General features: G+C 49.0%; 1 protein-coding gene across 3 annotated transcripts; it reads right to left on the reverse strand.

Moving 5' to 3' along the window:
* Window positions 1-27: 27 nt before the first annotated feature.
* MRAP (melanocortin 2 receptor accessory protein) lies at window positions 28-12,580 on the reverse strand. Of its 3 annotated transcripts, none has more exons than XM_066259537.1 (4): window positions 12,173-12,580; window positions 4,087-4,186; window positions 1,780-1,798; window positions 1,548-1,678 (listed from the first exon to the last, which is right to left on the reverse strand). In XM_066259537.1, exons 1-3 carry the CDS (start codon window positions 12,276-12,278, stop codon window positions 1,780-1,782), a joined length of 225 nt encoding a protein of 74 aa, XP_066115634.1. In that variant the 5' UTR covers window positions 12,279-12,580; the 3' UTR covers window positions 1,548-1,678. The 3 variants fall into 3 exon arrangements, with proteins under 3 accessions (XP_066115631.1, XP_066115634.1, XP_066115632.1); XM_066259535.1 differs by lacking the exon at window positions 1,780-1,798 and adding an exon at window positions 2,232-2,332 and having other exon boundaries at window positions 1,551-1,678; XM_066259534.1 differs by lacking the exon at window positions 1,780-1,798 and having other exon boundaries at window positions 28-1,678.
* Between the last annotated feature and the right edge of the window lie 12,139 nt (window positions 12,581-24,719).

Genomic DNA, 24,719 nt, shown 5'->3' on the forward strand with positions numbered 1-24,719 from the left:
CATACAGAATGGGAAGTTTAACAGGTTTCACGTGTAAATTGTAGCCTGATCATGTAAAGCTCTGCGTGTGCCCATACCTGTCCTGCACACCAGGGCTCTGGGGTCTGCGGCCGTTGTCACACATCAGTGCAGTGGAGCTGTCTGTCACCCAGGAGATGGCCGTCTGTTTGCCCATGTAACATACCTACCACTGAGAATGGCTTGGTTTCAGCTTCAGTGTTTACAGTTTTTTTTATACCTCCAGTGTTCTTTAGACTCTTCTTTTTTCTTTTTAATGATTTTATTTATTGATTTTAGAGCGAGGAAAAAGAGAGAGAGTCATGTCAAGTGGAGTGAGAAGCATCCATTGCAGTTGCTTCCCATATGTGCCTTGACCAGGCAAGCTCAGGGTTTCAAACCGGTAACCTCAGAGTTCCAGGTTGATGCTTGATCCACTGTGCCACCACAGGGCAGGCCATTCTGCCTTTTTTAATAACAAGACTTTTAACCAGGACAAAAGTATTGCTTCTCTGCATCCTGTCCCCCTTATCAACAAACGGCTCATGGCCAGGAAGCAAGGAGCAGTCCCTCTCCCCTTCACGTCTCCCCCAAACACCGACCACAACATCCTTTGTGAATAGTCTGAAGTCAGGCCCTACATGCAGATTCGAGTGGGAGACGGTGCATGCTCCCTTCTCGCCCCTTCCTTGCATCTCGAACTCAATGTTCCCTTGTCTTTTCTTCTGACCATGGTCCCCCGACCAGCTCGGCTTGGCTGGGCCCTGGGTGTGCTAAAGAAGGTACAGACGAGCCCCACTCAAGGTGGATACACTGTTACAGCTGTAATAGCTGAAGCTTGAAGGGGGCACAGTGAAGATGGGTGAGTGACTTTTTTTTTTTAGGTGTTATTTATTGCTTTTCAGAGAGAGGAGAGATGGGGCGGCAGGAGGAGCAGGGAGTAACCTGTAGTTGCTTCTCACATGTGCCTTGACCAGGCAAGCCCAAGGCTTTGAACCGGCGACCTCAGCATTCCAGGTCGGCACTTTATCCCCTGCGCCAGCACAGGTCAGGTGGTGAGTGACTATCTTTAAATCTTCATTTATATGTTATTCCCTACCCTTCTCGAAGTGCACACTGGCCGTGAGGAAACAGGAGGAGCACACTGAAGAGCTGCAGTGTCAGGGGCCGCTTCTCAGGCGGGTGGGCTGCTGCCTGGGTGGTCCGTGCAGATTTACATGTACATGTCAACATGCCTGTCATTGCCGTGGCATGGCTGCACTGCCCGCTGCATGTAGTGGCATTCAGGAGGCATGTGTGTCCAGGTTGGTCTGAGTCACCAGGTCACATGGCAGTGGCCATGGTTTGCTGGAGTCAGTTCTGTCTCCAAGGGGAGTCCGGCTGGGCCTGTGGCTGACATCAGCTGAGACCATGGGGGTCCCCCTGAGGGCTTGTTCCCACAGGAGAACAAGGGGCCCTGGGGGGCTGTGCGCTTCGAGGTGGAGGGACTCTGCTGCTGTTGCTGCTGCTGCTGCAGCTGCTGGTGGGGGCCATATGCTCTGCCATCAGATTCCCTGGCTGAGCTTGGCGGGGCTGTGGGGTCTGCTGGGGGGCCCTGTGGAGCAGCAGGTACCTCTGGACGCAGAGGGGGAGGGCGAGGCGGAGACTCCAGGGGCATGTGGGGTGGTGCTGAGCGTTGTTCCTGTGGACAGAGATGGGAAGGAGACATGGCTGGTCAGAGGACAGTCCTCCAGGGGCTTTATGTCCCACCTTCCTGCCTGTCCGAGCCCACGGGGAAGGCACCTAGCTCACGAAGTTCGCCCTGTGGAGAAATGGAGGAAGTGCTTTATGGTGACCTGTCCCTTGGGCCTTTCCCTCAAGGTCACTTCCCTCATATGTCCATGAACACCTGGGTTGGGGGGTTGCCAGCTGCCCGCCCTCCATGGTGACCTCCCCTGTGCTCAAGGTGCTGGGCCTCCCACCTGCCTTCCATTTTATCAGTAGCGGACGGTGGTCCCTGCATCTGTAGCCTCAGGGTGAGGCGAGGTGACATACTGACAGGCATCTAAGCTGGGGACCCAGTGTACATGTGGCTGTGACCCTCCCATGAATGAAGAGGGCCAGGGAGGGACCCAGGGGACCAGAGCTCTCCTTTCAGAAGACGCTAGTGTGACTTTTATAAGCATGCAGAGAGCACCTCATTGGGGAGCTCCTCACAGCTCTCATTCCTAACTCTCACTCAGGAGTCCACTCACCGTCCTGAGCATTTTGCATCGGCCACAAAGCACCAGGACAGCAATGTCCTTACTGAGCTGCATTGCATAGCCAATCAGGATGAGCAGTGTCATCGATATGCCTGGTGAAGGGGTAACCCAAAGACAGGGACACATAGGACCCTTGGCCATGGTCTCCAGATTGGGGAGCTTTCCACTGGGAGGGTGCCTGGCTGTCCTTGCAAACTGTCCTTAGTACAGGACTCACTGCAAGTCACCTTGAAACATAGAAGACAGGTGCTTTCACTAGTTAACACCCCCCCACCCCCCCCCCCGTGTCTCTGGGTGGTAAAAATCTGCTTAAATTCAACAGGAGTTCTAAGGCCTGAAGGAGAAGAATGGACTCTTCATTTCATTGCTCCACAGCTGGTTCCACTCCCCACATGTGAGCACAGGGTGTGGCCTGGTGAATGCGGACTGGGCAGGTGAGGGTCTGGGCAGGGTGGGCAGGGCATGGGAGGGGACAGGTCTGCGGGTACACAGATCACAGATTCTCACAGGAGCTGGCCGTGCACCCCCCTCAGCTGGGGCTGCCCTCTGGTTCTCTCTGGCTTCGTGGCTCCTCATGCCTCCCTCTCAAAACAGCTCCGCTCACCTCCCTGCCTCCCACTTCCTGTGCTAACTTGGTGATTTTACTCGCTGAGACTCTGGTCCATGTGGCATCCCACCTGTCTTCCTTCAGGACCCCTCAGTGCCACCTGGCCCCAGCTCTCTGCCAAGCCACAGGTTTCAGCCCTAGAAGGGCAGCGTTGCCCACCCCTGGTCCTATCAGTGACGGCAGGGAGCGAGGCAGCAGGGGGTCCCCTGGCAGTGGCTGTGGGGGGCAGATTAGGCTAGACAGGAAAGTTAGAAGTGGTAGGTCCATGGTCTAGCACAAGAGAATTAACAGATGAGCCAGGCTCCAGTGACTACTTAGAGCTCCTCGATTTAACCTCCAATGTAGCCACTGAGGCACACAGGATGCCTTCAATAGCAGTGATAGCCACAGGTGCCTATATTAGGGCCCCTTTCCTAGTGAGCTGCTTGGCAAGACCTAACACCTATGGGAATCATTTCGGCTCTGTTGTAGCTAACAGTTTGAGATATAGCTTACATATAATAAAATTCACCCGTTTACAATGCAAAATTCAGTGAGCTTTAGCATGTTCACAGAGTTCTGCAACCATCACCACAGTCTGTTTTAGATAGATGATAGATTTATCATCCACAGAAGATGATATCCAGGATGTGAGGGCGATCTGGCTGCGACATCTGTCACCCCATTGATCGCCAGGGTTGATTCGGCTGATCTGGCTGGCTAGGCGGGTGTCCCCTTCCTCCCTCACCGCTCCATGTGCGTCCCTCCCGAAGCTGCGCGCTCGGTCGAAGAGGACGACCTTCCCCGCTAGAGGAGAGGACCGTTCTTCGGTCAAGGGTATACGAGTAGCTGCGCTCCCCTGCTAGAACCTCCAAACAAGTCTCAAGCTCCATTTGTAGGAGAACGTAGGGTAGTCAAGCTTCCAAGACTCCAGACACATCCAAGTGAGGCGCTGCATGTGGCAGTCTGCCTTTCTTAAAAAAAAAAAAAAAGAAGAAGATGATATCCATTAGCTAAGGCCAATCTTCTGTCTATAGATTTGCCTGTTCTAGAAATTTCACATCAGGAGGATCAAGCATTGGATGACCGTCTGTGTCTGGCGTCTGTCATTGAGCATAACATCCTAGGGGCTTATCCGTATTATAGCAGGTGTCAGTACTTAATTCCTTTTCAGGGGAGAGTAATATTTCACTGTGGGCATGCAATTCCTCACTGCTTAGCTGTGTGAGCTGCCCAGACCCCCACGCCTGCCCGACTCACCTGGCCTGCGAGGAGCCTGCCCAGGACATAGAGAGCAGGACGAGGAACAGCAGCACCATGAACACAGCCAGGCTCACCCAGAAGGCAATGGCAACTGAGTCTGCAGGAGGGAGAGGTGCAGCTCAGAGTCAGTGAGTCACACCCACCGCCATTGAAGGGGGAGGGAGGGCCCCCCGTGCGGTGGGGATGGGACCGAGGGGTGGTGTTCCTCTTCCGGCCTCAGCTGCGGCTGTGGGAAAGTAAGAGGGCAGCAGAAGGGGCTTTCCCAGAGTCCCTGGCCATCGGGTGGGCTGAGAGTGGTTGTCTTTTGAGGGGAAGGCAGTGACTGAGTCAAGCAGTGCCCCGTGGATGAGCTTTCTTCAGCTGGGGCTGCTCAGAAGACAGGTTTCCCTGCTTCCTTTTTCCTTGGTTGGGAGAAAAAAGGGCTGGGACAGCTTATGTGGCAGGGTGCCTCCCCTTCCCTGAAAGGGCTGCCAGGGCCCTTGAGGACCAGCCCCACGAGGGGCAGCATCAGAGAAGGAGGAAGTGCTCAGGGCAGAGTGCTCCCGTTCCATCGCAGGAATGCTAGGCAAGGCCTGTCCTGGCCAGCCTGCTTAGGAACGTGGACAGAGCTGGGCCTTCCTTTCAGGTGGACAGGCCAGCAGGGGCAGTGACTGCTATGGCTCTACTTGTGACTGAAGGGACAGGGACACCCAGCAAACACGCTTAGCCTCAGATCAGGGCGGGCCAGAAGATGCCGTTCCCTGGGCTTCAGTTAAGAACATTCATGAAGGTGCTGGGGGACTGGTGCAACATGGCAGGGTTTCTTGGTGGTGACCATGGTTATGGGCACAAAGCATCAGCTCGAAATTAGTGTCCACACGTCATCTTATTGCAGACATGCCCATGAGCCCAGAACAAGATGCCCCAAACCGGGATGTGCTGGCCACCAACAGATATGACCAAAGGAAGCTACAGAAGGATGCTAACCAGCAGGTGTCTATTAAGTGCCTATCTAGCCAGGCTCTACAAGCGCCTGCTCAGGATTCAGAGGGGGCCAGCCTGGTGCACTGGCACTCTGGCCAACCCCTCCTCTGAACCCGGCATCGCCGCCACAGCTAACTCTGCCCTGCCACACGTGCGCGCTGCTCCAATGGAAGGATGCTCATGGAGGGCAAACAAGGGAGTGAGCAACTGCGCAAACAGCTACGTGAATGGGGTGGTAGACTGGGGAGTCACCTGTGGGGTGAGTCACAGTATTTGTGTAGAGTGTCACCTTGGCTCTCTATGACCCAAAACAGTAGAGAGAGTCACTAAGGACTCATGAGAGTCGATCTCAGACCCTAACAGTCAGCATCCAATGCAAGATACAAGAAGAAGGGAAAGACAGACCTTGCAAAAGGAATCAGAGCCCCACCACCTCTGAATGCACCGGCAGCTCAGCACGCACACACCGAAAGAAGAGCAGCGGAGAGCAGCCCTGGCCGGTTGGGTCAGTGGTAGAGTGTCGGCCTGGCGTGCAGGAGTCCCAGGTTCAATTTGCAGCCAGGGCACACAGGAGAGGCCCCATCTGCTTCTCCACCCCTCCCCCTCTCCTTCCTCTCTGTCTCTCTCTTCCACTCCCGCAGCCAAGGCTCCATTGGAGCAAAGTTGGCCCGGGCACTGGGGATGGCTCTGTAGCCTCTGCCTCAGGTGCTAGAATGGCTCTGGTTGCAACAGAGCGATGCCCCAGATGGGCAGAGCATCGCCCCCTGGTGGGTTTGCCGGGTGGATCCTGGTCGGGCTCATGCGGGAGTCTGTCTGACTGCCTCCCCGTTTCCAACTTCAGAAAAATACAAAAAAAAAAAAAAAAAAAAAGCAGTGGAGAGCAAGACTGGCTCTCACATGCTCCTCTCTGTCCCTGAGCCGAGGCACCCACAGTGGCACCCTAGGGCACTAGACTGGTTAAGGAGACCTCTGGGCTCCTGGGAGATGGGAGTGAGGTATTACTCTCTGTCCTAAACTTAAGGACTTTCCAAAGCCATCTCTGACTTAGCCCTTCCAGCCCAGTCGCTGTGGCATCTTCTACAACCTGCTTCAGCTCAGCTCTGTCCCACAGTCACAATGTATTTACAACCCTCACAGTAGGAGGTAGGCCAGCTCTCAGAACATGTTCTTTAAGGCAGTTATCCTTTCTCCTTCATAAAAGAAAGTAGGGCCTGATCTGTGGTGGCACAGTGGATAAAACATTGACCTCGAATGCTGAGGTCGCCAGTTCAATACCCTGTGAAGGCACATATGGGAGTTGATGCTTCCTGCTCCTCCCTCCTTCTCTCTCTCTCTCTCTCTCTCTCTCTCCTCTCTCTAAACATGAATAAATAAAATCTTTTTTAAAAAAAAGAAAGTAGGGTTGGAGGTCTTGAGAGAGAGAGATTCTGTCAAAACCCTGGTAGCTGGGAACTCCCCAACCGCACCTCCCCCCAGCGCCCCACAGGCTCGGCCTCTTCTGCTCCTGCCCTGGGTCATTGTTCCCACACATGAGCAGGAGATGAGACACCACCTTTCACAGAACACAGTCACAGCCACGGACAAGTGACATTTGAAGTCAGACCAAAGGCGATCAGTTGATGTTTCTGTATTAAATTCTTTTTCATCACGTTCTGTTGAGAAAGGCGGTCAAAAAAATAGTGTTTTGTTTGTTTTGTTTTTCCCTCTTCCTGCGGAACGTTCAGCCTCAGGGCTCAGAGAGAACATTTTGTCCAAGGGCAAAGCTATCATTCCTCAGTGCTGGGAACGAGGCTTGTTTTCACAATGAGCACCAGGCTGGCTTGACATTGACACTGGTGGGGGGCCATGGAAACTCTCCTTTCCCACCATCATTCCCTCCCCCTCACTCCCTTCCCTTTTCTCCACCCTCAGTTCTTTCTTCCTTCCTTCCTTTCTGGGGCCATACTTGTCAGAATGAGGGGAGTGAGGCAGCCCCAGTGGATTGACAAGAGAAGGTTCCAGATGGCATGGGTGGGCTGCATTTCATGTTGGGGGATTTCTCATCCAGACTCAGAGTTAGCAAATTAATTCAAATACTTCCTGTTCATAGCAGGGACCTCAGTGTTGTTGAGTGAAAATAGCTAAGCCTCAGTTTTAACCTTCCTCCAAATGCTACTCATATATGAGTCTCAGGTCCTAGTTGAAGATTAATGTCAAGATTTTCCACTTCTTGGGAACTTAACAGTGGGATTAAGACCTGAGGCTCTGGACACCGATAATTTTGACTTCAAGTTCTGACTGCCATTTCCTTAGCTAGGATCTCAGACAGTCTGAGATTTTTACATCCCTGAACCTGTTTCCTCATCTGTTAAATGGGGATAATAGTATGTGTTAATAGATAATTGCACAGATTTAATAAAATAGTTTGTATGTGTAATGCACATGGCATAGGCTCCTCTTTAATGGTAGTGACATGATCTATAAATACAACCATATTTCTGTTAAGAGGGTTGTGGCAAGTGACATCACTGCATCCTTCAAAGACTTGAGTAAAGTAATTGTGGCGTACATCGTGAGTTGTCAATCCTAAATTCTGCTCTCGCACTTCAGTAGCAACAGGACCTCTGCCTTTATCTTGGCACATGGCTGCCTGGGGTAAACACAACAGTTTCCAACTTGCAGCTAGGGGTGGCTGCAAGGTTGTGACAAGGTTCTGGCCAATGAGATATGCATGGAACTGTAACTGGACAGTTTCTTGGAGTCTTTCTGCAGGGACTGTGGACTTGTACTATCTTGTGTCCCTTCTTATTCTCTCATCACATTTTCTGCCCCAAACATGGAGTGTTAGAGCATGGCTTAGAGCATGAGGATGAGGGACCCTGTCCCAGGATGGCAGAGCAATGAACTGGAAGGAAGCTGGTCCCTGAGCTGACCCAACTCCCCACCCTGCTGAGAAATCAACTTTAGTTTCAGCTGGTACTCTGTTAATTGTGACCAATTTTCTTTACTGAATCAGTAAAAAAAAAACCAAAAAAAAACCCCTGACTTTCTAAATGAACATACCAAAACTTACAGATCCAAATGAACACCAACCTTCAAAATAATCATCCTCTCTCTACCACAGAATCATATCAATGTTCCTAAAACACATATATTGATCAAACATTTGTAAACACTTATCCACCATGCATAAACATTTATAAATTCTTTTTTGGAATTACCTTCCAGGACACACACCAATCTTGCTACCTTTTGAGGTCATGTTTTACGTTTGACAGCTGGGTCATATTGCCTGGTTTAATCTCATTCACTGGTTTCTTCATGATGATTAACTAGTTCCTAAAAGCAAATTTACAACCTCAAAAATACACATAATTTATCACTGTAGATGTTTCATAGAATGTGCTGTGGCCGCAAAGTCAGGTCCGAAAGAAGAATCTCTCCTGGCCTGTAGTGGCACAGTGGATAAAGCATTGATCTGGAATGCTGAGGTCGCTGGTTCAAATCTCCAGGGTTGCCCAGTCAAAGCACATAGAAGTGGCTATTATGAGTTGATGTTTCTTGCTTCTCCCCCCCCTTTCCTCTCTCTCCTCCCTCTAAAAATCAATACATAAAAAAAATATATATTAAGAAGAATTGAAGTTCCTGAGTAACAGCAGCATCACTAAAGCATAGCTCCTCCACGTGGGTCCACCTTGGAAACTTTGCTCTGAGCACATATTCTCATATCTCTGTTTAAGATTCCTCACTGCGGCCCTGGCCGGTTGGCTCAGTGGTAGAGGTTGGCCTGGCGTGCAGAGGTCCCAGGTTCGATTCCCGGCCAGGGCACACAGGAGAAACGCCCATGTGCTTCTCCACCCCTCCCCCTCTCCTTCCTCTCTGTCTCTCTCTTCCCCTCCCACAGCGAGGCTCCATTGGAGCAAAGATGGCCCGGGCACTGGGGATGGCTCCTTGGCCTCTGCCCCAGGCACTAGAGTGGCTCTGGTCGCAGCAAAGCGACCCTGCGGAGGGGCAGAGCATTGCCCCCTGGTGGGCAGAGCGTCGCCCCCTGGTGGGCGTGCTGGGTGGATCCCGGTCGGGCGCATGCGGGAATCTGTCTCCCCGTTTCCAGCTTCAGAAAAATACAAAAAAAAAAAAAAAATTGTAGTATTTAAAATTCCTCACTGCGATGGTGTGCCCACAGGACCGCCATTTGCTGAAGAGTGAGAAGTCACGGTTAAAGTTGTAACCTGAAATTGATCACTAAGCAAGTGTGCAAGATAGTTATATAGGTCCTTGGCTCAATCTTGACACTGAATTCTCCACTGTGCTCAGAACAGATGGGTCAGTGGTGTGTTTCTGTCCTTCTCTTGAAGCAGAGGATAGACAGATTGCCTTCTTAGGGAAGCTGCCCAAGGCAGAGCATCCGTGGAAGCAATATGGGCCATGACCAATTCTGCCCAACCCATAATTAAAAGAAGAAGACCACCCTGAAGGTACAGGACACAGCTTGAAAGCCAGGCACTGCCCAAGGGCAGTCCTCAGACCAGCTCCCTGGCAGGTCAGACTTGTCATCTTGGAATGCTCTGTGTTGCTGCCTTAGGGTGTGGGGCTGGTTTTCTCTAAGCTTGGTAAAGGGGAGGACCCCAGGAAAGAGATGTGCATTTTCAGGACTTTTGACAGTACTAGGGAGATTCCTCACCTTTCTAGGATATAGTCAGAAGCTACATATGAAAATCAAAATGGTAAAAATCCTTGACAGCCCGTGCCGGTTAGTTCAGTTGGTTGGAGAGTCATCACGAAACACTAAGGTTGTGGGTTCTATCCCTAGTCGGGGCACCAGTGAATGCACAACTAAGCAGAACAACAAATGAATGCCTTTCTCTCCCCCCGCCTTCTATATCTCTCTAAAATCAATGAATTAAAAAAAAAATTCTGTCCAGTTCCTGTAACAGAATCACACCAGATTTCAAGCCGTTTCTGGGAAGATCAGCCCGCAGCCTTCAGCTCAGCACTGGATGCTCCAGGAAACGTGTAAGCCCCTTGAAATTTCCAATGCCCTGCCCAGCGTGATGGAATCAATTCCAGTGTGTGGGCACAAACACAAAAATCTTAAAATTCTTCCTGCTTGTTAACACACAAGTCCCGCCAGTATTTTTCTTTCTATCTTGCCTTCTTCTCTACTCGGCACAAGTGGAACCCAGCCTGGCTTGCCTCCTCCTGGCCAGCTGCCCAGGCCAGCTTCTAGGAGACGATCTGAGCGAGGGCTTTGCCTCCTAGACTCACCCTAAAGTGCCCCAGCATCGTTGCCCTCCATGTGCCCACTGTGGAGAACTGAGGTGTGATGCTTCCTGGTTTGTTTAACTGGGGAGAGGACCCAGCCCAGAGGAACCAATGGGGAGAAGAAGCTGCATTTGTTAGCAAGGAAGGTCACCTGCTTTTTTCGAGTGACCCCTACCCCCACCCCATCCATCGTCACCCAGATGTGGGCACACTCAGCGCTGGGAGGCAGTAAGTTGACAGCTGACACAGACACTCATCATGAAAATGCACGACACAGGCAGGCAAGCACTGCCTACTTGTTCATTCCACAAAGAGTTACCGCTGAGAGCCAGGGCAGAGACAGCCACTGGGGCAGAAAAGCTGTTCATGCATTTTGGTGAATCTGCCGCTGATCATGACAAGAGTCCTGATGCCCCAGAGCCTGGCCCTGAGATCCCTGTCTGTGATCACCTCCTGGGTGCCCTTGAGCAAGTCACTCAGCTTTCCAGTCTCACATCTGGTGCCAGCCAAGTGGCTTCCAACAGGGCGAACCCGATCATCACCCCATCAGCCACATGGGACAGCGCTCATTTCTCTACTTCCTACCCCAACTCCTGCTTGCCCATCCGATGGGCATGACAGGGCATCTCATGGCCCCTTCCCGGTCTTTTCCCTGTGTCCTTGTGAAGACAACCATTTTCTCAAAGTCCTCAGCCATCTGAGTCTCCTCTTCTGCGGTTATCTTTTCATCTCATTTGGCCATATATATTTTTTTTCTTTTTTGCTTGTTGATTGCGGGGTTCTGTTATGAAATAATAAAGTGGTCTTTTTAAGAGGAAAAGATAGTACTCTGGCCAGGTTGCTCAGTGGATAGAACATCGTTCCAGTGTACTGAGGCTGCGGGTTCAATCCCCCGTCAGGGCACTTATGAGAACCAGCCAATGAGTGTTAAAAAAAAAAAAAAAGATACAGGGCCCCAGTGTCAAGACTTTGTTTTGTTTTCATGCTCATCTATTCCCTCAGCTGATGTATCATCTGGACGGAGGAGCTGGAATAATCTCCAGAGAAGATTGCTGACAAAGTACTGAGTGACCCAAGAGATAAGAACAGGAAGGAAGGTGAGCTGCCAGTGTGAGGCTGTTCTGGCTAAACTTCCTGAGACCGTGAAGACTAAATGTCAGTGAATATTTTAATAGAAATTAGTAAGTCATACCTCACAGGGGATGGACTAAACGGCCCTCTATCACGCCGGCACCCAGACAACAGAACACCCAAAATCTTCTTTGTGAAGAAATTCACCTTGTTCACCAGAACCCCAGATACCGTATTTCTCCATGTATAAGGCGCTCCCTGTATAAGACACACCTTAATTTTGGGCTTGAAATTTGAAAATAAAATGTATTACATCAAGTTATTGAACTCAAGAGTTATTCATCATAAAATTCATACAACTCATCAACTGTCAAAACTCCCATCCATTAGCTTGTCCTCATCTGTGTCTGATGACGAATCACTGTCTTCAACCATGAGTGCAAAATCAAGTGAGAAAAAGCAGAAAATGCAAGTAAAAAAACCTACAATCACTGTACAAGATGCACCCAGTTTTTAGTCCCCAAAATTTTTGAAAAAAGTTGCATCTTATACATGGGGAAATGTGTAACAGTCTATTGAGAAATCCATCTTAAAGGCCTACTGCGTGCGTTCCCAGAGTGCCTTAGATTCTTAGGAGGCAAGTTCCCACTCATCACGGAAGATAACAGATACCCTGGACCCCCTACTCATTTCTCTCTCTGAGTGCAGGGTCCTGGGACAGCTAGCAAGTTAGTGAGCCAGTGGAGGAAAAGTCCCCGGGGCTAGCCTCCCGCCTCTGCTCAGCCTGCCTCCCCAGGGCGGGACTCACGTTTATGGGCTCCCAGCTTGTTCTCATCCACAGGAATGAGGTCCAGGTAGTCCAGGTAGTATTCATAGCTATAGAGTGGGGCGGAGGCGTTGGTCCCGTTGGCCATGTCTGCGTGCTGGGGGCAGCACCTCCGGAGCTACTCAGCGTTGTCCTTGGAGGAGAGGGGCCCAGGATATCTGTGTGGTCATCAAGTGCGTCTGTGGTCTCCAGGCCCAGGGCCTGCCCACGGACTGGAGCCATTGGCTGGAGAGCAGTCAGGGAGTGTGCCTGAGGCCCGAGCTTTCCATCTGTCCCTTCTTGATGTCACTCCAAAACAAACAGAGCGGCAAGGCTAGCCACCCCTTGGTGTGAGGACGGCACAACAGATGCCCAGGGCCCCTGAAAGCCAGGATCCCAAAGAAGGATAGGAAGGACAGTCACACTTTGGCCTTAAATACGTAAAATGTTAATAATACCAGAATGAAAGCTGGCGGTGCCCTTGACTCACATTCGGGCCGGACGGGGTGCCATTGAGCAACCAGCCAGTCACTGGCTTTGATTCATGCTCTGAGGGTAGAGACTGAGCGACGTCAGCCCTGCACTCATGACCTGTCTCTTCTACACACAGCCCGTTAATTAAACCAAAGGAGCCCCCGCCCCAGTTGAGTATGCCCCTGGTTTTTATCTAAGCCCCCGAGAGTGAACCAGACAGCTGCATTGGTTCAGACGGACGAGGCTGTTTGTTTGGGCCAATGTCCTGCATGGATGGAACGATCTCTTGGGAAATAGGGCCCCACAATTCACCCAGCCCCTAGCTGACAACACATGTGATGAGGGCTCCTCTGACTTTCTCTAGGGCCTCTCTCCAAGTAACACAAACACAGTCAAGAGGAATATTTCAAATGTTTGGAAGGAGCAGGGCTAACCACGAGTGGAGCCCATCAACTTGGCCTCTGAATTAGGAAGTTGAAATGCACAGAGGCCTTTCCCTGCAAAACACACATATGTCTTCGTGTTCTTGATTTGGGTCTACACCTCCAGAGAGAAGCTGGCATCAACAGTGTAGACAGCCTGCCTGGATAACTAGGTCCTCTCCCTGTCTGAACCTATATGCCCAGCCCTGTGCCTAGGGCATTCCGCGGGATCCACGCCACTGAACTGCCGAGGATCCAGTTGATTAGACCAGAAGTGAACTCTGGGCTTTCAAATGAGGGGTAACAATTCCCCAGGAGCAGAGGCAGATTTAACGGTGGGTGCACCGGGTGTGCGCCCTGGGCCCCGACTTCTGAAGGGCCCCTCAAAACCCCAACTTAACACATTTTTCTAATGTAAGGGACCAAAATTTTCTTCTAAGCCCGGGGCCTCAACCGACCTTAATCCACCTCTGCCCAGGAGACACTCTTTGCACCCTACACACATCTGTGTGTGTCTCCCAGGTGTACTCAAGGGCAGGAGAATGGAGGGACGGAGCTTGGAGCCAGGCTGCTGACCAACCGCAATGCTGTCTCTGCTTCCGGCCAGCAGTGCAACCTGGACACGTGACCCAACCTCTTCCCTACAGCTGGTGCTCCTCACTGTGCGATGTATGGATGTCGTGGGGTCTCCAGGGTGCTAGGTGGGCAGAGGAGCACAGCCAGGCAAGGCAGCACCTGGTGGGCAGCAGGCGCTGGCTGAATAAGCCGTACTGCCCCTGCAGCTAACGCAGCCTTTCTCAGATCCCCATTCCTCTCATCTCTCAAGCTCCGTCTTGCTCGTCTGGCCTCAATCCATCCCGCACTCCCTGGGGAGGATGCCCACCACCGGGGGTGCAAAAGAACCCTTTCACTTCCTGCCTTCTGCTAGTCAATGCCTTTAGGGCCCTGCACGCCCCTCGGAGACCACTCCAGTGAACAGTCTCCTAACCTCCAGCTACTGTCACCATCCTGCAGCACTGGCCCACCCCACATGTGTGCGTGCTTGTGCGCACACCCACAGACGAGCGTTATGAGGGGTGGACTCACGTCAGTATGGAGGTGAGCAAATCCCACAGTCTGCTATCTGCAAGCTGGACACCCAGGAAACCAGGGGTGTGCTGTGATGGTCCCGGGGCCACACAGCCAAAAGGGAGACCCTGGTCTGAGGTCCCAAGAACCAGGCAGGAGGAAGTGAGGTGAGAGTCACTTAGCCTCTGTGTTCTATCCAGGCCCTCAGTACAGTGGATGAGGCCCATCTACACTGGGGGCCATCTGCTTCACTCAGTCCCTGGAGTCAAATACTAATCTCTTCTGGAAACACAGACACACCCAGAAATGGTCTTCAAGCATGTAACTGGCACCCATCCAGTCAAGTTGGCACAAAAAGGTAACCTTCCTTCCCTATCCCTCCCTCCCTTCCTCCCTCCTTCTTTCCTTCCCTTCCTTCCTTCTTCCCTTCCTTCTTTCCTCCCTCCCTCCCTCCCTCCCTCCTTCCTTTTTTCTTTCCTTCCTTTCTTCCTTCCCTCCTTCATTACATTTTCCAACTGAAAATAACTTAATTCCATTTCTTTGGGATTTTCACTTCTACCTGACAAAATACTGTTGAAATGAATTGACTGGTCTGATAATAATCTCAACTTTAAAATACACATGAAAGTAGAAAAACAGATTAAAAAAATATTCTCCTTTGACATTAGTAAGAGCTAATCCTCCCATGAAGGTCAACTCTCCGAGATAATAATGACATATTTATATTAACAAATACCTCGAAGACCTTCACCATAAGCACTGCTTTGCTTCCCTCGCTTTAATTTATAACCCAAAGCTTGAAGGTGAAGCTATTTTCCTTTGCAGGAAAAGTGTGTGCTTGATAGCTGCCATGGTGACAGCAGACTGAGAATAGGCCACAATGGAGGGAAGAGCCCTTAGAAGGAGGAAAGCCACGTTCATTGAACAGTGATCTGCACCAGCCCCGGGTTAGGTGTGCTTTGTGATTCTCTCTCCACGCGGCCCCATGTGTTGGCAGCCCCGGTTCCCAGGCAGAAAGCTGGGGTGTGGGCAGGTGGCACAGCCTCGGTGCTCTGCTCAGTGCCTGGGACCTGCAGACGGGGCTGTGCTCATGTCCAGGGGCTGCCATAACAGGTGACCACAGACTGGTGGCTTAACAACAACACAGTCGTTATCTCATAGTCCTAGAAGGCTGAGTTTGAAATGTGTCTCCTCGTGGGACTAACATCATGGTGCTGTGGCCCTGGGGACGGGGATGAGTTCCCTCACCTTCCCTGCCTTGGGTGGAGGCCACCATCATTCCCTGGCTTGTGGTCCAGCATCACGGTCACCTTTCTAAATTCCGTGTCACCTGACCTTCATCTGTAGCCCAATCTCTCTCTTCCTGCTTCTTAGAAAGATACCAATAATCACACTGAACCCATCCAGGTGGATGTCCCCAGCTCAAAACCCCAATTTAGTCCTATCTGCGAAGTCATTGCTGGCATTTATTTTATTTATTTTTTATTTTATTTTATTTTTTTCTGAAGCTGGAAACGGGGAGAGACAGTCAGACAGACTCCCGCATGCGCCCGACCGGGATCCACCCGGCACGCCCACCAGGGGGCGACGCTCTGCCCCTCTGGGGGTCGCTCTGCCGCGACCAGAGCCATTCTAGCGCCTGGGGCAGAGGCCAAGGAGCCATCCCCAGCGCCCGGACCATCTTTGCTCCAATGGAGCCTTGGCTGCGGGAGGGGAAGAGAGAGACAGAGAGGAAGGAGGGGGTGGGGGTGGAGAAGCAAATGGGCGCTTCTCCTATGTGCCCTGGCCGGGAATCGAACCGGGGTCCCCCGCACGCCAGGCCGACGCTCTACCGCTGAGCCAACCAGCCAGGGCCATTGCTGGCATTTAAAGGAACATTCACAGGCTCCTGGGATTAGGAGGTGGGTATTTTGGGGGGCTATAATTCAGCCTACAACATGAGACAAACAATGTCACATTGTGAATATACAAACCCTTAAAGTAAACACAGCACCTCCCTCTGGACTGTCCATTTTTGTCAATGATTTTAAAGGCTACATTCAAATACTGAAACATAGGTATATAACAGTAAATGTAGAATGTGCATGACTTTTTTTTTTAAGTTTTTAGCACTGGCCTATGGTTCAGTGGATAGAGCATCCTCCCAGAGTGCCAAGGTCACCTGTTTGATCCCGGGATTGCCAGCTCAACTCTGAGGTCGCTAGTTTGAGCCCCATTCAGGACACATATGAGAAGCAATCTATGGCACAACTAAGTGGAGCAACGAGTTGATGCTTTTCTCTCTCCCTTCCCTTCTCTCCAAAAATAAATAAATAAATTTAATCATAGACAATTTCAAATATTTGCGAAAGCAGCAAGAATAGCATAATGAAACTCCATGCAGCCACCACTCAACCTCAACAATGATTAAAGTGTGGCTAATTTAGTTTCATTTGTTCTCCCCTTGCCTCATGCTGGATACTGTGAAGCAAATTCTGAATATATCTTTTTTTTTTTTTTTTTTTTTTTTTTTTTACAGAGAGAGAGAGTCAGAGAGAGGGATAGATAGGGACAGACAGACAGGAATGGAAAGAGATGAGAAGCATCAATCATCACTTCTTCACTGCGACACCTTAGTTGTTCATTGATTGCTTTCTCATATGTCCCTTGACCATGGGCCTTCAGCAGACCGAGTAACCCCTTGCTCGAGCCAGTGACCTTGGGTCCAAGCTGGAGAGCCTTTTGGTCAAACTAAGTGAGCCTGTGCTCAAGCTGGCGACCTTGGGGTCTCAAACCTGGGTCCTCCGCATCCCAGTCTGACGCTCTATCTACTGTGCCACCGCCTGGTCAGGCCTGACTATATCATTTTACCTGTAAATATTTCAGTATATGTCTCTGAAAGAGAATTAAAGAATATAAAACTATACTATTAGGATCCCACCTAAAAATTATTCAATAATACTGATTATATAATTGCATCAAATATCTAACTAGTGTTCAAACTTTGTCTCATAATTTCTTTTATAATTAATTTGTTCAAACGAGAATGTATTGCAATGAGTGGTCACGACTCTGAGGTTTTGTTAAAAGTGTACATCCCCTCTGCTTTCTGTGCCTTTATTTTTTGAATCTGTAAGTTATTTGTTGAGGAGTGGGTTATTTGCCCTGAGGAGTAGTCTGACAACTGGACCCTGTGCTGTTAGTCATGCTTCCTGTGTCCTGCAGTTCCTGGAAAGTGGAGTTAGATCTAGAGGCTGAATCAGATTCAGGTTCAATTTCTTTTTGGCAAGAATACCTTTGAGTGGTGTGCCCATCCTTTCCCAAAGAGGCACATAATGATGGCTGTCTCTGTGTCTTGTGATGTTGGCAGCCAGTGATAGTCATGGCAGAGATCCTTGGATGCATTTAGCCTTGTAAAAATGGTCACCTTTTCATTCCGTCATTACTTTTTCATGTATTAGCTTCTATTCTTCTAAAAACAAACAAACAAAAAACAAAACAAAAAACATCTTCATAAATTGGTTCGCTGAGGAATACATGTTTGATGAACTTTGAGTTTGCAAAATAATGTCTGGGTTTCCTAGCATTCCTTAACAGTAAACAGTGAGCAGGTTTTATTCCTAAGTCATTAAGAGCGTGTGCATTTTAACTTGTGAATATGTCCTGTTCTGTTATAGTTACTGTGTTTATGGGTGTGCCAGTGACCTTCTATGTGGAAGGTGACAGCCTCTGCATGCTGGTTTCATTAGTAGTTTTCTGTGTTGTTTTATAACTTACCTGCTCTCTTAAATGACAAGTTGTTCTAGGCCCCTTTTCTACACATTTTGCCCCAGACCTTGAATTCAGCCATTTCTCCAAGGAATCCTGGTTTCTTTTTGTAGCAAATGGTGTCTAGCTAATTGTCATCTGGGCACAAAGGGTGCTTATTGCTGCTGTGTTGGTTACAATGTTTAGGCCTATTCAATGTACAGAGCTAAGGAATATTTATTTATTTATTGTATTGATTAATTTTTAGAGAGAGAGAGAGAAACATCAATTTGTTGCTCCACTTATCTATGTCTTCATTGGTTGAGTCTTTTACGTGCCCTGACTGGGGAGCTAACCTGCAAGCAGCTGGAGAAAATTCACAGAAAATAACTAAAGTATAAAACGTGTGTGTGGGGGGTATAAGAGGCTTAAACAATCAGTCTAAGAAGTTGAACATCTGACTAATAAGCGTTCAAATAGACAGGAAAGACAAAATGATGGAGGGGAAGAAATAGTTGAGTAAATAATCCGATATAATTTCCCAGAACTAAAAGTCGCGACTCTTCAGGTGACAAGGATGCACCCATCGCTCAGCACCAGGTGTGCTATAACTTCACACCAAGGCTCGGCACAAAAAGTAGCAGAACTCTAACCCGCAGAGAAAAATCCTCACGTTTCAAAGAGAAAAGAAAGGTGCAGAATCAGAATGGCATCAGACTTCTTCTCATCAGCAATTCATGACACTGGAGAGTTCAACATGCAAAGGGTGCACTATCTTCAAACTAGCATCCCATACATTCAAGTCATGATCCCTGTATGGCTGACCTTTCCAGACCTATGGAACTTTGAAAACGTGTCTTTAACAACTCCTTTTTTACTCAAACATGTGCTGCAACAAGAAATGTGAGCCGTGAGGTCACAGTAAGAGAAAAGCTGATAGGGAATATATGAAAAGGTTCTCGAGCACACTCACTGCTAAACTGTGCAGAAAACCAGTAGCTCACCTACCAGGTTGAGGAAATTCAGACGTTTGACAGCATAATCTATTGTCCAGGCTGCTGTCTAGGTAAACAGGTAGTTGTCTATATGGCTGATAGGTATGCATGATACTGTAACCTCTTTGGAAAGGAATTTGGCAGTATCTAACACAATTCCATAGATATGTATCCTTTGGCGCAGAATTCTCTCTTTCAGGAATCAATTCCAAAAATATGATAAAAGCATAAACACAGGGCATCACAGCACTGTTTGCAACATCAGAGGCTGAAAGCGGCCAAACACCTACCACCTGGGACCCAGATGAATAAATAAGTGGTAGTGTAGCCTCACAACAACAGCATTGTGCATCTGTTACAAAGAAACATGGTCTCTGCATGCTGTGGAGAGATGTCCAGGATACACTGCTGAATGGTTTAAAAAGGTATGTAGTTTGCTGATGTCCATCTGAAAAGGAGGAGAGGAAAAGCCTGAATATACATTTGTATTCACTTAGATTTAAAAAAAACATTTATTGATTGATTGGAGAGCGAGAGAGAGACTGATTTGTTGTTCCACTTATTTATGCACTCATTGGCTGATTCTTGTATGTGCCCTGACCTGGGATCAAACCTGCACCCTTCGGGTATCAGGACAAGGCTCTAACCAACTGAACTACCTGGCCAGAGCCTATTCAATTACATTTATAAAATTCGAAAAATCATCCAAAACTTTTAAAAAAGTGTTGACTTGGATGAACTTAACAGGAAGACAGGATATGAATAGAATCTAGAGATCTAGTAAACTTTATTGTATTATTTGACTTTGAAACCATATAAATATTTTACATAATTATAAAACAAAATAAAATTTTTAAAAAAATCTTTAAATATTGAAATAGGTAACATATTGAGTGGGGGGTCATAACTCCACAGAGAACTATTGCAAGTGACATTAAAACAAGAATCTTACTCTATATGTCTTGTATGGTATACCCTGGGGGGGGGGGAACATGATAAAACAACTGGTCCCTCACAAAAGATCTTACATTGTTTTCAGTAGTCAAGTTGTTCTTTTTGATACTGATTTTTTTTTTTTTTTTTTTTTTTTTGCATTTTTCTGAAGCTGGAAACAGGGAGAGACAGTCAGACAGACTCCCGCATGCGCCCGACCGACCGGGATCCACCCGGCACGCCCACCAGGGGCGACGCTCTGCCCACCAGGGGGCGATGCTCTGCCCATCCTGGGCGTCGCCATGTTGCGACCAGAGCCACTCTAGCGCCTGGGGCAGAGGCCACAGAGCCATCCCCAGCGCCCGGGCCATCTTTGCTCCAATGGAGCCTTGGCTGCGGGAGGGGAAGAGAGAGACAGAGAGGAAGGCGCGGCGGAGGGGTGGAGAAGCAAATGGGCGCTTCTCCCATGTGCCCTGGCCGGGAATCGAACCTGGGTCCTCCGCATGCTAGGCCGACGCTCTACCGCTGAGCCAACCGGCCAGGGCCTGATACTGATATTTTGAGACTGTGTATACTGCACATTAAGTAATTATGTCAGTGTCATTGGTAATAGGATTTTAAGTTAGAGAAAAGAAATACAGTTAACAAAGATAAAGTTAAGTAAAAACTCTAATTTTGTAATTTAGAATTGAAGTATCAGTGTGAACTCATGACGTTTTTTATCTTAAAAAGTAAATATTTCTGCCCTGGTCAGGTAGCTCTGTTGGTTAGAGCGTCATCCTGATATGCCAGCTGTACTTCCCAGTCCTTCTGCTGTGGTTGCAGCATTTTCTGAGATCTCTCCAAAGACACGTATTCTGTGTTTTCAATACCTAAGGCCTCACTAGTATTGTTCCAGATTTGGAAGTCACAGCCTGCCCCCCACTTTAGGATCAGTCTGTGTTGGGGTTAGAGAAAATCCTCTCAGTTAAAAGGGAGATTTCTAGCTGTTTGGTATAGGCATTAAATCAATCATTTCCTCATAGAGACTTTCCTCTGCTTGTATTCAGGAAAAGGGAAAGAACTTGGGGTGGGGGAACAGGAATGCCTGGATAGAAAGTGAGGGGTGACGGAAGAATTCACACTGCATATGTGTTCTCCCTTCCACGAGACTGTAATCTCCAGAGTGAGCCTCCTTGAAAGTGTGTATTTTGAGAACTATATTAGCATTATGAAACATATGGAGTTATATTTCAACAGCCTGATGCAGTGGTGTGACTGGGGAGCCACTGAGCCATTTCACCCGCAGGTGCTGTAAAGTACCAAAAGGCTACAGAATTAATATTAATATTTTAGGAGGCTTGGAGAACATTTTATTAATTTGGGTTAAGGTGTGCAGAGAAATTGTGAGAATAGTCTCTGTACTGTGTGATTGGCATAACCAGGATGGCTCTTGCCATTGTATTGTAAATGAAAAGGGAAGGAAAACATGGATTCCCTGACATTCCACCACACCTGTGGGGAAAGGAGTGAATGGCTAGCCAGGTGCAGGAAGGGAAAAGCCAAAATAAACCTTTTCTTATAACTATGAGCCATTTGCAGGCATTTGTCCCCACGGAAACTACCTCTCCTATGTAAATGCATGTGGTTAATACGTCTGACTCTGGACAGAGAGATGGCGGATGAACACTAGAAAATATAGGAAGGCCTTTTAATATGTAAAGAGATATCTTTCTACCATTGTGTTGATTTGTTTTCTCCAAAAGGATGTATGGCTTGCAAATTGAACATGGTCCTATCATGTTAAAGGACATATGACTATAACCAATAGTGGTAAAGGGCTCCTAAATACAATTTTTGCTTCTGTACTTCCCACTTTCAAAACTATAAAAACTAGGTAGAACAAAGGGCCGGCGCGCTCTCCCTCAGATTTCTGTCGGAGCTGCCGCTGCTTGGCCAAGCTAGATAATAAAGCTCTGATGTTTAAACGACGGACATTGTTCCTGTCTTTCATGTTTTGGGTCCCTCCGAATTTGGCTTAACAGTGACTGCTATACATAGGATCTGGCGACCACAGTTCCAGACTGAATCTGTGTATTGGCCAGGACTCTTGCTGGTCAGCACCAGGAACCCGATTCTACCTGGGTTTATGGGAGCATGCTGTGGGGGGTGCTCCCAGAACAGGATGGAGAGTGGTAGAAAATGATGCTGCTGTTACTCTGTCTCCACCTCACGTCCTGCTTTTCCCTGAGGCTCGGGGTCATGCCAGGCTGTCCCACCAGGCTGGGGACAGGGCTGATGGCAGTGCTGGGATCATGATTCCAGAGGAAAGGGTTAGCAGACGACACCACCTGATCCAAGCTTTGGCATAAAAAGGTCCAGGGATGGACTTGGACTGGCCCTAGTTCTGATACCTGCTCCTAGAACCTAGAGATGTGACAGGAAGGTGGTGGCTGAGACTGGCTGGAGCTCAGCATAGCCCACCTCTAGGAGCGGGAGGGGAGTGGGCTAAGACCTTCCAGGTGGGAAGCCCCACCATGTGCACCGTTGAAGTTGGGGAAGAAGGGGAGCCTTTTTCCCAAGAAGAGGGGAATGATGCTGGACATATAACAGTCCAGATGTCCACTCATCTCTGCTGCTAACTAGACCATGATGCCTGAGCCACACCGGATTTCAGCTTTTCTATTTGCAGAGTGAAACGTGTGGATTAAGCATCTTTATGACTCTTTCCCGGCTTAAATGTATTATGATTTTTTTCTGAAAAATCACGTCCTTCTCATTCTTTTTTAACCTGCAGGAGAATTAAATATCTCTGTTAAAGACCGGAAAGTCGTGATTTTCCACACATAACTAGGAGAGGGAAACAGGACTATTTTTTTTTTAAAACAATTTTTTTTTACAGATTTTATTTATTCATTTTAGAGAGGAGAGAGAGAGACGGGGGTGGGGGCGGGGAGCAGGAAGCATCAACTCCCATATGTGCCTTGACCAGGCAAGCCCAGGTTTTTGAACCGGCAACCTCAGTGTTTCCAGGTTGACACTTTATCCACTGCACCACCACAGGTCAGGTGGGAAACAGGACTATTTAAAGAACATCCTGCCTCTGAGGATTTTTTAAAAGGTGAAGCGTATTTCTGTAGTTATTGTTTAGCCCTGGAACACAGCGTTAAATGCCCACCCACACTCTTCCCACAGCACACTTCATCCCCTGAGGAGGGCCCCTGTTGTGGCAGAGGTCCTGGGGCTCAGCTGGTGGGGAGGCAGCTGCCATGCCAATTGGATCCTGGGCATCTCTCTACCAGGAAGACCAAAGGGTCCTCAATTGTAGCTGCAGACAGTTCTCTAAACACCAGAGGGAACAGAGGACCGACTTCCAGCGACCTATAATCATTGTCTTCCATATGCATAAGTGGGAGGAAGTGCGTGCAATTAACATCTAGTCCAAGTAACCAGAGCCTTTGAATTCACTATTCTCCAACTACCAGAGCAACATGTCTAAAGAGCCATAAATCCCACGAAATCCTCCTTCATTTTTTCTCCTTTTTCCTGTTCCTTCTCTCACTGTACTCTCTTTCTCACCCACCCTCCTTCCCTTCCTCCGTCCCTCTTCCCCCTTCCTCTCACTGCTGATGTTAAATCAGACTAGCATTGGTTTGTTACTTACACCAAGGCTTTCGAAGCTCAGCCAGAAATGCGGGTTGAGTCAGGTGGTCCGAGTGATGTGTATGTTGAGCAAGAAGGACTGAAGGACAGGATCAAAATGGAACTCTTCTTTGGATTTTGTTTCCTGCTGTGCCTTTCAACCTGTGGTGGTCTGGCTGAAGACAAGGGTGTGTGTGCGAGCCCTTCTGTTTGCCCTCCAGATCTACTCTCCACCCCGATGCGATGTGTGTGGATCCCATCAGTATGCTCCATGCCCTGTGGATTCCTGTTGGATTTGGACAATGGCTTAGTCGGCAGGAAGGGAAGGAAGAGAACAGGTTGGGAATTTAACCGCCTGTGTCCCTCCCTGTGAGGTCGCCTCAGATGGCTGTGTCCTTGACAGACCCAATGATCTTCTAAGGGTGGTCTGCCCTTCACAACCCCTTCCTTCCAGGTTCCAGTAACCTCTCCCTCCCTGCGTCTCTTTAGGTCAAGCAGAGCATAGTGTTAGCCCCAATGCTCTTACCTTGGGTTCCTGTGCTATCCCAAGGGGTTCACCCCTATATGCCATCTATGCCTTTGTTATTTGATGCTTTGTAAAGAAGTCCCCCCACCATGTTATCAGAGTTGGAGTGCACTCTCTTAGGGAATAGACAGTTCTGCAGCCACATCCATTGCAAACAGAATCTCAATGACAGAATAACAGTACCCAGTCCAGGAGACTAATCAACACTGCAATCCTCGCTGCAGGATAAGGGCTGTCCCTCTCCCTGAGGGAGGGCGTGCAGGTGGACCCTGACTCTAGAGGGGCAGGATGTGTGGCTGGCTCTGCTCTCTCTTACTTCCCCTGCTCCCTATTTCCTTTCCTAGGCTAAAATTGGGGCAGTGGGGTCAGTTTTTATTTGACTTGGTTCTATCACAAGTTGGTTTTGCATCCTCTGGCATGGTTAGAACCAACTCTCTCCAGGCTCCTTGGGAACTCCCTGCACACCCCCGCCCCCACCGGCTTTATACCCACAACCAGGAAGGTCTCCCCTTGGGCTGGCTGCTGCCCTCAGCCCTGAATCTCCTGGGCCCCTTCCATAGCTGGATGCTCACAGCCAGAGAAGCCTCATCGTTCCAAGTTATCTTCTTGAGCAGAACTTATGATTTGAGGTGACCTACCCACCAGGAATCTTCACCTGGCTCACCTTTGTTGTGCCACCAAAACAACTTGACAGCCCAACTCTCCTGCTGACCACTGTGTCCTCAGACACCTGGGAGCCCACAGGCTCTGCAGTTGGTTCCTCAAAGCCTGCTCAGCCAGACTGA

Source organism: Saccopteryx bilineata, chromosome 2 (assembly GCF_036850765.1).
Source record: "Saccopteryx bilineata isolate mSacBil1 chromosome 2, mSacBil1_pri_phased_curated, whole genome shotgun sequence".
In the NCBI taxonomy this organism is placed as follows: Eukaryota; Metazoa; Chordata; class Mammalia; order Chiroptera; family Emballonuridae; genus Saccopteryx; species Saccopteryx bilineata.

Coding starts and splice junctions, on each gene's coding strand:
- MRAP (XM_066259534.1), bottom strand. CDS start 12,278: ATGGCCAACGGGACCAACGCCTCCGCCCCACTCTATAGCTATGAATAC. Junction 4,187..12,172: donor CAAGCTGGGAGCCCATAAAC/GTGAGTCCCGCC, acceptor TCCCTCCTGCAG/ACTCAGTTGCCATTGCCTTC. Junction 1,679..4,086: donor GCAGGCTCCTCGCAGGCCAG/GTGAGTCGGGCA, acceptor CTCTGTCCACAG/GAACAACGCTCAGCACCACC.